At 43.7% G+C, this 13,000-nt stretch overlaps 1 protein-coding gene across 2 annotated transcripts in view; it reads right to left on the reverse strand.

The window, feature by feature from the left end:
• KMT2A (lysine methyltransferase 2A) overlaps nt 1-13,000 on the reverse strand; it is a 1,541,152-nt gene that overhangs the window by 405,874 nt on the left and 1,122,278 nt on the right. For both annotated transcript variants that reach the window (XM_078682247.1, XM_078682245.1), the window contains exons 23-24: nt 6,112-6,229; nt 5,924-6,002 (exon numbers count right to left, since the gene is read on the reverse strand). In XM_078682247.1, the coding sequence (XP_078538373.1) occupies nt 5,924-6,002; nt 6,112-6,229 (197 nt within the window). The remainder of the gene's footprint in view (nt 1-5,923; nt 6,003-6,111; nt 6,230-13,000) is intronic.

The following is a 13,000-nucleotide window of genomic DNA, read 5'->3' on the forward strand; positions in this document are numbered from 1 at the left end:
AAGGGCGGAGAGGCGAAGCATCCCATTACCCCACAAGACAACATAACCTCCGCTCAAGACCAAGACAGGAAAGTGAAAGAAGAAGCCTAGAGGGCCCAAGGAAACGAGGGAAAAGAAGGCGAACCCACTCCAGATGGAGAGCAGGCTGCTAGCCAAAACAGCACCAGCAGTCAAGCTGCCAGAAGCAGGAAGAAGAAGAAGAACAGCCCGAGGCCCCAGGAAGGCCGAGTAGGCAGCGCCTGGCAAGGGAGAACACAGAAACATCCCAGACCTCAGGACGGGAGCGAGGAAAGGAGGAGACGCCTGGGCCACCACTACGAGTGGCCGCACACACGACCTCAAGGAGCAAGCGACCTACACAAATGCTATGGAGAACAGGCACCCGAAGGTGATCAGAACCCTCTAGCATAGCGCAAGCCATATGACCTAGGGTACGATAAGCCCCAAACATGGGAACCCTCTGTAGAAGAACTTCCATCGCAGAGAACAAACAAAAGAGCCAGGGGAAAAAAACAACCCAGCGAAAGGCTTGACAAGCAGCCTAATCAAGGAGAAGGCCTAATCTCAGAGCCAAGTCTGCGCAACAATTCAAACACAATCAACAAAAGGGCCGTCCAGCAGCCAACAACGCCAAAGGCCAAAGGACGCAATGGCCAGAAACCGCACTCCACAGTCAGAACAACCGTCCTAAGAAGGCCCAGACTCAACCCAACTCAGGAATCACTGAGGAGGGGATGATAATGCGGAGGAGGAGGAGGACAGAGCCCTGCCAAGAGCCTCTGGATGGTGGAGTCCGCCGGGGCATGGAACATACTGCACATACTGCCATCAAACGGAAGATCAATGAGTCGCTCCCGAATATTCTCTGGGAATACTCCATCCCGACGCCAAGCATGGCGACGGAGCGCGATCGAGGAAGCCATGGCATGGCCTAACACCTCTGAAATAGCCAGGGCAGAGTGGAGAATAAACGTCGCCAGCTCCCGGCCATCCAATGCATGATGCCGTAAGTCCACCTGAGCACCCTCCTGGGACGCTGCAGATCCCAGAGACTCAGCAGAATCCCACAAACAGGAGAAGCCCGAGCCAGCACACACAAGGTATTTAGGGCCCGCAGGGCAGCGCTGGTTGAGGCGAACATATTGTGCCCCCAAGAGTCCAGCCAGTGGGCCTCTCCGGACGGTGGAGTCAGCAGTGGCGGCATGGAGGGGAAAGCAGTCCGAAAAGAGCACTAGAGGCAGAAGGGTGGGGGGAAAGGCGCACCGGGAGATGCCAGTGCAGAAGATGCTGAGGCACCGGATCCCCTGAGGCAGGATGCCTCCAAGCCCCTGTCAAGGAAGAAACAAGTGAACCTTCAAATGAAAGCAATAGTTCCCTCCCCCCAGAGCCTTGGTGGAGGACCTCCAGTAGATGGTCCACCGGAAAGTGAGCAACCGGGTCACCCATACGCAGGATGCCCACAGCCATGGACACCGCGTGAGCGAAGGCCCAGCGGAGCCGCACCCCAACAGAGCCACACCCTCCAAGCCTGGATCCGAACCATTCGGCACCGGAGCCGCCACGGAGGGCCCTGCGCAAGGCGAAGAGTCCGCCGATGCCCGAGAAGGGGAAGGAGGGGGAGACACCAGCGAGGCCTGCAAAGCCGCTGCGTATGTCTCCATTTGGACTCTCGATACCCCCATAGCGGGGAACGGTGGATAGGACGACAAGTGGGGATGCATCACCCACGGAGAGTCCATGCCCCCGGTAAGCCAAACCGAGCCCCTGGGACAAACTGCGACACTTACCCACCGGGGAGCGACGCTCACGTGACATCGGAGAAGGGCGAGGACGACTACCACGGCCGAACCTGAAGCCGGCCGCCAAAGCAGACCAAGGGGAGGACGTCGACTTGGAGAGACGCGCCGAAAGAAGTTTCATGCGGCGCTCCCGCAGAGACTTCGGCTTCAACTGTTGACAGGCCTCGTAGTGCCGTGATCCTCTCCCACACACCACATACAAATGAGGTGCGGGTCCGTCGACGACATAAGACACCCACAAAATGTACGAGTTTTGAAGCCCGAAGGCATTCGCACACTGTTCCACCAAAGAATGGAGAAAAAAAGGGCCCGAAACAGGCACGTAGCAAGGACCGGATCCACGTTGCACGCGGAAAAGGAAAAAACTGACGTAGGCGCCCCGGAGCGGGTCTTATGTGACCTCGCTGACGTCAGTCACGTGCGTGGACAACGCCTGGGTGGAGTCCTGTGATGTCGCCCCGCCCCCAGCGAGCAGGGATGCTGTGGCAAAAAAGTCTCTGGATCCAGTCTCATGCCTGGGGATAATTCTACGTGAAGGAATCTGCGGCTAGTAGTCTCAATCGCATACTCTGTCACTGCATCTCTCTTTGTAGAGCCCAACATTCCCACAGAGTCTTTTTGGATCGGAATGACCGAAAAGCAATGCAGTCTTCTTCATGATCTGGGGTGAGACAGTAGTTACAAATTGTATGAAGGTAGGTGTGTGGGTATTTGGAATGACACCGAGGACAGAATTGAAAGTGACTCCATTCCATCGGCAGAAGACACGACGATGGATTTTTGAGTGGAAGTAGATAGAGGAAACGAGCTTGAAGGCCGCGGTTAGTTTCCCGACGGGATAATTAAAGTTTTCCGAAATTCGACACGCTGAATGTGGAAGACGCAATCAAAACAGTACGATGAGGGTCGAGTGAATTGCTCACTGAAGGGATCACTAATAATGATTTTGTTCAGAACACTGCAATACTTGTCCGATCCCGATGGCGCAAAGAAAATCTAATAATGGAGTTGATGCCCATGTGCATTATCACCGAAAGGAGGAGTCCCCTTACCTCGTGACTGGAAATCACCTTGAATGAAAACAACTTGCAAACATCCGAACACAACAATAGATGGCAGGAGTACGCAAAGCATGTGTATCTACAGCACACACCTCGAACACATGTTTTTTCTATTGGAGGGAGAACTTTCTTCAGACTTTCCAAGATATGTCTGATTTTGGGTATCTTGAAAAAAGAAATCTGTATGAGTTTTTTGTACAAGATGTATTCTCAGTAAGATGAATCTTTATCAATGAAAAGTGAAATCTGGATCTGGCCAGATGTAAGAAATAGGGAATTATGATAGTCTCTTGACATGAGATTGGACCAGCGAGGGTACTGAACCCTATGTGGATAGTACCTGGTATCCTTTGTTTTGTATAGATGATTGAAGAAGTGTTTCCTTTCTTCTAGGTCTACAGCCTTGAGGGTTTCTGCTTCATTTTTCATTTGTATCATTTCTGCCTCTGTGCTGACCAAACAATTTCATACTAGACAAAAATATTTTTTTGTTGTACATTTGGTTTTAGAGCTGTTAATCTCAAACAGGATGACCTCTGCAGCAAGATCTAATGATAATCTGTAACTGATAATTCTACCCATCCACAGTAGCACAAAAAACCTGGTTTACCACCAGAGATCCTTCTTTAACCATTTCTTAAATGTCTAGTTGTCGGTGCTTTGGTAGGTCTTTCATTAAATACCTTATTCCTCCTCAGACCTCCCTGTGATATGGACCAAGTAGTGCTGCAGCATTTGCATTCTTTAATGCCGATGCTGCCATGTTGCACATTTTCTGCCCATTATATACATTATTTTGCTCTCTTTCAGACAGAGTTTTCTGAGACATTAAAATCACAGTCTGTTTTGAGACGGATTTCAAAAATTCTAAACCAGTTGTAGGGGCTAATATTTCTTTTGGAGATTTACAGTGATTGCTTTAACAGTAGCCAGTGTTAAAACTTATCTTCAGCAATCACTAAAGCAAGCAAATATCTTGGAGCCACTCTTGGCTAAAGGGTCTCAGATATTACAGAGACTGATGCTTGGGGTACTTCCAATGGTGTGTTCATCTTATTCCACCTCTTGCTAGAAAATTGTAGAGCATTGTGCAATCCACTCGTGAGATTCTCTTAGGGCAGGAGAAGTCAGGGTAGAAGACAAATAAGATCTGTCACTAGATGTTTAATATGACCTAAATCTTGATGGTGATACTCTATTGTTTTGTAGTTCGATGGCTCCCAGATGGTGAAATTGGCATTTCCTGTGGAGTTGGAGATGCAGGAGTCACGGGAGGTACAGGTCTTCTAACTGAAGGTGACAGATGCTCATCTTGACAGCATTCTTGGTTTTGGAATCAGCAGCGGCAACTCCGGCAATGGTGTGAAGGAGGATTGCAGATGAGGAGGAGGATGGTTGAGAGGAACCAAAGGAGTTTCTAGTGGGTCCTCTAATGAAATTAAACAATGTGGGAAACCCACTGGTCATTGTGTGCTCTTTTTCAGATTGTCTCAATCTATTTTTACGAGTAGGAGTGAACGGAGAAGAGGATAATTTGTTTTGTCCTGGGGGTTACTGTAGTCCAGTCTTGGTAAATGGGTCACAGATGTTGAATGGACTGAAAATATGCACAGTGTAGGAGAAGCAGAGAAAGTTATAGAAAATATCGACGTTGAATGAGATGGTCTTGATGTTGTCAGGTGCTTTTTTGCAGTTGATGACTAGATTGATGGTAGCGATATGGGCTCTACAATGTAGAAACATTGTCAATACAAGCTTCGTCAACTCTAAGTACCTTCGCATCAATGGGGTAACTGGCCTGCAACGGGGTCTCGTTGGCAACCTTTCCCTCTATGGAGAACATGTTGGCTCTTTAGACGTCTAGATCATTGACGCAAAACAGGAGTGATGTCTGAGATGGTGTTTCTGGTTATCTTTTTTCCTGTTCTACTCAAATCTTCCTCTTGGGAAGTTTTTTGAGGTGTGGGCATCCTGGGGTGCTGGAAAGATGACTTCTCAGCTCATTTCTTGTCTTAGCCATCCTATTTTTAAGATTTCCTGAGCCTGATGCCTTCTCTATCTTCCAATGCCTTTTGGAATTTGTTTTGGCAGAAGTCACATTCTTTAGTTGAATGTGGTAAGCACACCTGTGTGACTCTGAGGCTGTCTTTTTTTCTGCCACAGAAGAGCCTCTGTGACAGAAAAATAAAGGATAGGTTCACTAGATAAATGTTATCTGAAGATGTTTATTAAAAGAGTAAACATTTATTTACTCAGAGATAATCTTCTGAAAAACAGAGATGTGAAAATATTTAGGTGTTGTAACATCTTTCTCTTGGATGCCAGCCTTTCTTTAGAGATTAACAATGAAAGCCTATCAAGTTGCACTTTTTCTTCAATGGCAGACCAGTATTTATATTTCATATGCTGCAATGTAGCTTTAAATCTTGGATACGCTTCTGAAAAGTGCTGCACCTCTTATGGACAAACTACATAATTATATAGACAAATATTGAATTTGAAGTGTTCCGGGGTCCACACATGCAGCAGGAAATTATTATAACGCTTATGCTTAACAATGAAGATCCTATGATCCTTACATAAATTCATGTGATGGTTATGCATTTAAATTTATACCATTTTTACCATTTAAAGCAATTAATATAAGTATGATAAAAAAGTGGTCTTGGATCCCAAACAGTGAGGCAACATTCTAATGTTTATGACCATCAATTAAGATCATACAACGCAGAAGTCTTTATCAGCCTCTTGTCAAAGTGTCAAGACCAATCAAGGGGTAGGGCCTCCCTCTATTGATAACATATACGCTACCTTTTGCTAATAGGGTTTGACTCAAAATTGTGATGCAGCCTCGGGTCTCTAATATTAAAGGCATCATACCTTATATTAAGGGGATTACATGCAACATTGCTAAAAAACTAACAAAAAAAAAAAACAAGCACAAGTTCTAGGCATATGAACACCTATGTCTAAAATGGGGTATGTACATCTCACAAGGTTAAGTGTCATACAGCCACGGAGTATACCTGTTCCTGATACAATTTTAACTGATGGCAGACTTACTGATAACCGATGGGAAAGAGCTTGTCCTCACAATCCGAGAGATCACTTAGGATGCCCAAACAGTCAATGGTCATGGAACCTAGCACAAATATACAAGGACATCATAAAATGTTAGTCTTGCAAAGCAACAGTCATGAGACAAACACAGCTTGCTTTTCTGTTCACTTTTGAGCAAGGCCTTCACTTACCAATCATCATGTGAATGTTCTCTGGCTCCAGACCATTAAGAAACTTCCTACGCAAACTGATGCCCTCAAAGTCAACAAACACTCTGCGCTGCACCTCAAACCCATTGCCTGTCACAATCTGCAGAAGAAAAAGGACAAGGAGAAAAATGACTATAGGATAGAAGATTTATGTCTGGTTTTACTCCCATCTGATCCAACTGCGAACATGGCAACTAAGGCCTCATGATCTTAGGATTGTGTCTGCATATAACCATGCCTTTCCTGATTGGTGCTCTAAGACAAAGCAAATTCTCGGTGAAGGCACCTATGTCCAAGAGCATCCCTCCCCTGCTCCCCTGTATCTGACAATTAATTATGCATTAAAAATGGTCCCCACTATCAAAGTATGCCTCAAAACAATCACAGAGGGGTATAAAATAATGTATTTACAAGTAACTACTTTTGTCCAGTGTTGATAACCTGGACAGTTTCATCTGCCTTGAATAATTCAGCGACTTTGAACTGGGAGTCCTGTGGTTACATAAAAACAGTATAGAAAACGCTACTTGCCTTTGTAACTGTATTTCTTGTGCATAATCTTCCTGTTTATTTCTCCTTATTAAAATGCTCTAGGCACCATTCACATTTCTATTGTACAACATGTGTAGGCTAGACAGTTTAAGGTTTAAATCTATAATAACTGATAAAACCCCTCCACAAAGAATATAGCTTTCACCAGTGTAAATAGATAAACACTGAAAAAACACCTTTGTAACCACAAACTAAATGCCATTCAAAGAAAGGAAAAGGTGAGTGAAAGTCATTTTTATTTCTAAAGAGGCCGATACAATGTAGCTTTGTTATACAAGGCAGCAGCAAGAAAGAATGACATAACATTATTCTGCTTGAATTATGTTGTTTAGGGATGTCACTAAAAATTGTTTCTTCATTTTGCTTTTTTCAATTTTGTGGTCTTTGGTCTAAAGATGCAGAGTTTAAAAGCATGTTTTCGGTCTTATTTAATTATTTTCTTAACATTCTTAAAGTTCTTGCCAAGTTAAACAAAGATTGAAGTGATAATTTTTGCATTTGCAGTAATTCAGCTACGTATCTGAAAAAGGTGTATGATGACCTGTCAAAATCCATACCTGAGCTGAAGTACTTCCCTGTAAGAGATCCTTGCTACTTATTAGATGGTATGCTGAAAGCATGTTTACAATCTTCAGAGTTAATGAAGAATGCTAGTGACTTTGCAGTCCATTCTGGTGCACGGTTTCGTTTAGCATGGGAACTAAAACACAAACATTTCTTATTTTGTGCTTTGTGTGGCATCAAAAAAAGAGTAATTCCAACTGAGTCATTTACCCGATGGTTCTAATTCCTAAAGGCTGTGAATACTATATTATCCATGTTGTGACTGTTTACAGAATGTTTGCTTAGTGATGGTGCCAAAGGCAAGAAATGTGAGGCTCTTTGGTCGCATATGGAAAATGATGTGAAAAAAGCACACTCTACTGCATTCTTAGATTTTTACAGAAAAACATGATTGCTGTAGTTGACAATAAAAAATCTTCCAAGTGTTTGGCATGATTGGTGTAAACATGAAACATCTCATTGAGAGTAGGCTAGGTGACACTTTTAGTGATATTGGCACTGCAACATGTTCCATGTTAGAATTCTTGCCACTTGGTAAGCAAAGAACTGTTGAGTAGCAATTCAGGAAATTGTATTTTACAGAGCATGAGAAATGGCTTGCAATGATGCATATAAATGTCCCTTCACCAATCATGGCTTTTGAAGTCAAGGAAGCCTCACTGAGGTACTCTGCATAAGTTCTAGCTCCCTTCTGTAAAGGGGAAATTTCTGCGCACATTAAAAATACTTCTTCATTTTTTACTGCTTCAATAAATGAGGGATTGTGCACCCAGTTCAACGCAGATGTTGCAGAACCTGTCCCAGCGAATCGCAATCTTCAGGTGCACCAGTATTAGCATGGAAAGCTATGTCACTGGTGAGAGTTAGTAAATTGTGTACTGGCTGTTTTGGCCTGCCCGTCTGAAGTGCCAATGTTGAGAGGGAGCGTGCATGACTGAAGACTCATTACATAAACATTGTATGGTGTACTACAATAAGTTTCATTTGTAAAAATGTATTTGGACCTCACGTACTCTGTACGCCAACTATTTTTACACATGCATTATCAGTGCAGAAAGCAAGCAATAATAAAAGGAAAACAATCTATAAACACTGGAAACACACTGTTTCTGTTGTTTTTAATAGTGCGAAAATGTGTAACCACTGATAACCCCTGTTTTAGTAAGGCATTGAAAACACTGAAAAAGAAACACCAGAATTTACCAAAAATAGAAACTGAAAAAAGGAAAGCCTAATCATGTGAAAGCAGCCCTGACATGTTCTGCTTCGATTTCTTCAGTAAGTCTGCTTATTGGAGTTTTTTTCTTCAAGATCTTTTTCTATCCCATCCTAGGGGCAGCCTTCTGATCCAAGTTGATTTTCTCTGGAGTGCTGACAAGCCTGGACCTTCTTAAAAGGGACTTTTCAGGCATACGATCCTTATAAGGATTGTATTTAATACCTACATCAAATTCACAAGGCAAAGAACTGTAAAATGTGCTGAAAACATTCTGGTAAAGCCCTAGAAAACAGAGGGTCTACTGCAAAAATCCAAGGCTAAAAAGGTCCCCTCTTCATGGTATGAGTTTGATTATCTCGAGTGCTTAGAAAAGTTCTAAAGCGGAAGCACTCTGAGCACGTATCTGATACCAGACAAACTCCAGATTAAATGTTCTCAACATCCAGAGAACCAACTCGGAACTTCCTGAAAAAAGTGGACAAGAAAATCGCTATGCATTGCAGCCCGCTTCCTGAGGATGCATGCGTGACCAACAGGTTTCCTCCTAGACGTACCCATGGGTGACCCACACTAAACTTTCATTGGCAGCTAAAGAGGCTTCCTCGCCATTGATGAGGACACTTTTGAGAACACCAACTACAGTGACTTCAATGACAATGCTGCCTTTGACAAACCTGGTTCCAATGACTCCACTGTTGAAGCTAAAACCGGCTAGGACCTCCGAGATTACGATTATTTCTAAACTGGGCATCCAACAGTCCAGGTGCAATATTATACCTCTCTGAGTAAAGTTCCACTCACTTCCACCCGCTGGAGGCTGAGGATGGGAAGACCAAGCTCTTTTTGGCCCTTCCTAAAGTGTTACACAACTGAAAGTTCTCTTCCGGGGATACTCATCAATAGTCATAAGCACTGAATAGTTCTGCCCACGTGCAGGGACCCTGGAGCAATTATAAATAACATATGCATATAACTATATATATTAATGCATGCTTAACCAAATCTAAGGACTAGTCCTATGTAAACATACATCAATATATATATATTCACTGAAAAAACCATGGGTTTCAGGGACGTTATAGTTAGAAATTAGCATTTAAAAAACCTTTGAAATTCCCTAAAAAAAACAGGTTTCAGAGACGTTACAGTTTGAAATCAGCATTTAAAAAACTCTAGAAATTCACTGAAAAAAACATAGGTTTCAGGGACGTTCTAGTTAGTTGGACATTTCACTCGTACAAAACCATAGAAATTCGGCTGTTATAGTTAGTTCAGCTAACCATAACTCGTGCCTTCGCAATGCACTGCTGATGACGTCATATATTACATAATTCATGACATGGTTCCAATGACTCCACTGTTGAAGCTAAAACCTGCTAGGACCTCCGAGATTACGATTATTTCTAAACTGGGCATCCAACAGTCCGGGTGCAATAATATACCTCTCTGAGTAAAGTTCCACTCACTTCCATCCGCTGGAGGCTGAGGACTGGAAGACCAAGGCCTTTTTGGCCCTGCCTAAAGTGTTACACAACTCAAAGTTCTCTTCCGGGGATACTCATCAATAATCATAAGCACTGAATAGTCGCGCCCACGTGCAGGGAACCTGGAGCATTTACAAATAACATATGCATATAACTATATATATATTAATGCATGTTTAACCAAATCTAAGGACTAGTCCTGTGTAAACACACATCTATATATATATATATATATATATATCTATCTCAAAGCTCCAAATTTCCCACCTGTTGGAGACGCACTGACATCCACTGCAGCAACCTTATTTAGTGACTGATACAGACGTTCACACAGTTTAGTTTATCACTTGGTGTGTAAGTGGTTGCATGGATTGGTGAGTAGCTAAATGAGGGTCTATATGGGTTATCGATTGGTTGTCTGAGTATCTGTATGGGTGCCTGAGTGTATCTGTGGGTGGGTGGAGGGGGGTGTGACTGTGTATAGATGTGTGAGTGGGTGATTCACTGGGTGTATAGGTTCTAGAGTGTTTAGGGCTGTATGGGTGAGTGAGTGTGCATATGGCTGCTTTGGTGAGTGAATGGATGTCTCAGTGGTATATGTGTGAGTAACTACAGATGTGAAAGGCAGTATATGTGAGTGTTGGAATATATAAATTACTATATGTTAGAGTGAGTGATACTGAGAGTGGCTGTATGGATGAGTGTGTGCTTTTGTCAGTGATTGTATAGGAGAGTAAGTATGTGTTAGTATCTGTATGAATAGGTGAGGTGGTGTGTGTATAACTGTACAGGTAAGTAAATGGGAGTGTGATTGATTCTTTACATGACTCCCTAGGTGTGTAAGTAACTGTACGGGTGAGTGGCAGTGTGTGAGTGTCTCTATAGGTGTATGAGTGCATATGATAGTGTTGTATTAATGAGTGACTGCATGTATGAGTGATTGTATGGGAGAATGAGTGGATATGTGTGTAGACCTAGGAATCAATGAGTACGTATGTAGTAACTGGTATAGGTGTGTCGATGGTTTCGAAAATGGTTGTCTGTATTTTACAGTGGGTGTGGGTGTATCAAAGGTTATATTAGACTGTGAGGAGGTGCATCAGATGTTCACGTGGATGATGTCATCAGTGATGTCACTGACCATGTCATGAATGATGTTATATGTGAAATCATCAGCTGTGCATTGCGGGGGCACGAGTTATAGTTAGCTGAACAACTATGACGGCCGAATTTCTATGGTTTTGTAGGAGTGAAATGTCCAACTAACTATAATGTCCCTGAAACATATGGTTTTTTCAGTGAATTTCTAGGGTTTTTTAAATGCTAATTTCTAACTATAACGTCTCTGAAACCTATGGTTTTTCAGTGAATTTCAAAGTTTTTTTAAATGCTAACTATGCTTACAAAGATAGGACGTGAAGAAAGAGGAAGAAAAGCGCAGAAAGAAGCAAGACAAATGCAGAAAGTGGCAACAGAAGTCCAGAAAGGCGAAGAAAAGTGCAAGAAGAAGCAAGAGATGTGCACAAAGAACCAACAGAGGAGCAGAAAGTCCTCCTGTGCCCCCAACTTTTTGCTGACTGGTACTGGTAGTAACTGACTGACTAACCAAGCCTAGAGCCAGTGCTATGCTAAAAGACACTTAGAATACAGTGAAAACACTTACATACACTAGGGAACACTATGCGTTGGGGTACCCATGTGATTAGCAGGTCCTCTTCTGTATTTGCCATGAGTTAGTTCCTAGGTCATTGCATGAGTACATGGGTACTGACTGGATGATTAGAGTACTGCAAGGAGAGTGCATGGTGAATTTATAAGTGCTTTGGTTTTGACAGAGTGATTGGATAAGTACATGGAACTGGCTGGGTGATTGGAGGAGTGCATGGGTAGGGACAAGGAGATGGCTGGACGCATGGGTAGTGCTCAGCGTATTGTAGCAGTGGACGAGTTAGTATATGGGTCATTGCAAGAGTGCATGGGTAGTGGCTGGATGGTTAGAGTGCTGCAAGGAGAGAGCTTGGTGAATTCATAAGTGCTTGGGTTTTCGCGGAGTGATTGCATAAGTACACACATGTCACATCAGGCCCGAACCTCCCGTCACCACTGTGCAAACGTGCCCCCTGATGGGTTTTAAGTTGGGGGATTAAGTCCCCTTGAATCCTGAGGGTCCCTGGGGCCCAACTAGCCCACTAGGTACTTCCAGTAAGCACCACAGAGCTGCGTTGCATCTACTGAAGGTATCTGGTGGGCTAGTAGGCCCCCAGGGGCCCTCAGAATACAAGGGGACTTAATCCCCCAACTTAAAATGTGCCGCGGAGCACGTTTGCACACTTGTCACATCAGGCAAGCCCCTGCCTTCACCACTGTGCAAATGTGCCATGTGACTAGTTTTAAGTTGGGGGATTAATTCCCCTTGAATCCTGAGGGTCCCTGGGGGCCAACTAGCCCACCAGGTACCTCAAGTAAGCGCCACAGGACTGCATTGCGGAGAAGAGATCTGAACCCACAACCCTTTTTACACCTCTCTGCAACGCAGCTCAGCAGGCCTAGGGGGTCAGGGTGTCTGTACCCTGCCCCCTTTTCTTGTTTGTCATCTTATTTCTCGGTTTTCTTGTGACTCGTTCCTACAGAGTCATAAGATTGCTGCCAACACTTCCTGGTTTGGAGTATTAGCAGCCAATTAGAATGAAGCTCGTGGTCGGGAGGGGTCGTGAACCCACTGCGGTCATAGATATCAATATTTTTATTTTTTGATTTTCTCAGCAACTACTGAACAGATTTACACCATTTAAAAACTAAGGTAGTTTCTGAACCAAGAACTACCTTTTTTGCCAATTTTGGTGTAATTCCGTTCAGCAGTTCGGGCTGTAGCCTTGGCTAAAGTTTTCTGTGGAAATGAACACGGAGAAAACACTTTTTGGGACCCCTTTTTTTCTCAGCCCCCGCTTAACGGATCACCCCCAAACTTTCAGGATAGGAGCTGACCTGGATAGACTTTTATTTGGAGAATGTGCGAAGATTCGTCAAACGACGCCAAAGTTATTAGCAAATC

Source organism: Lissotriton helveticus, chromosome 3_1 (assembly GCF_964261635.1).
Source record: "Lissotriton helveticus chromosome 3_1, aLisHel1.1, whole genome shotgun sequence".
NCBI lineage: Eukaryota > Metazoa > Chordata > Amphibia > Caudata > Salamandridae > Lissotriton > Lissotriton helveticus.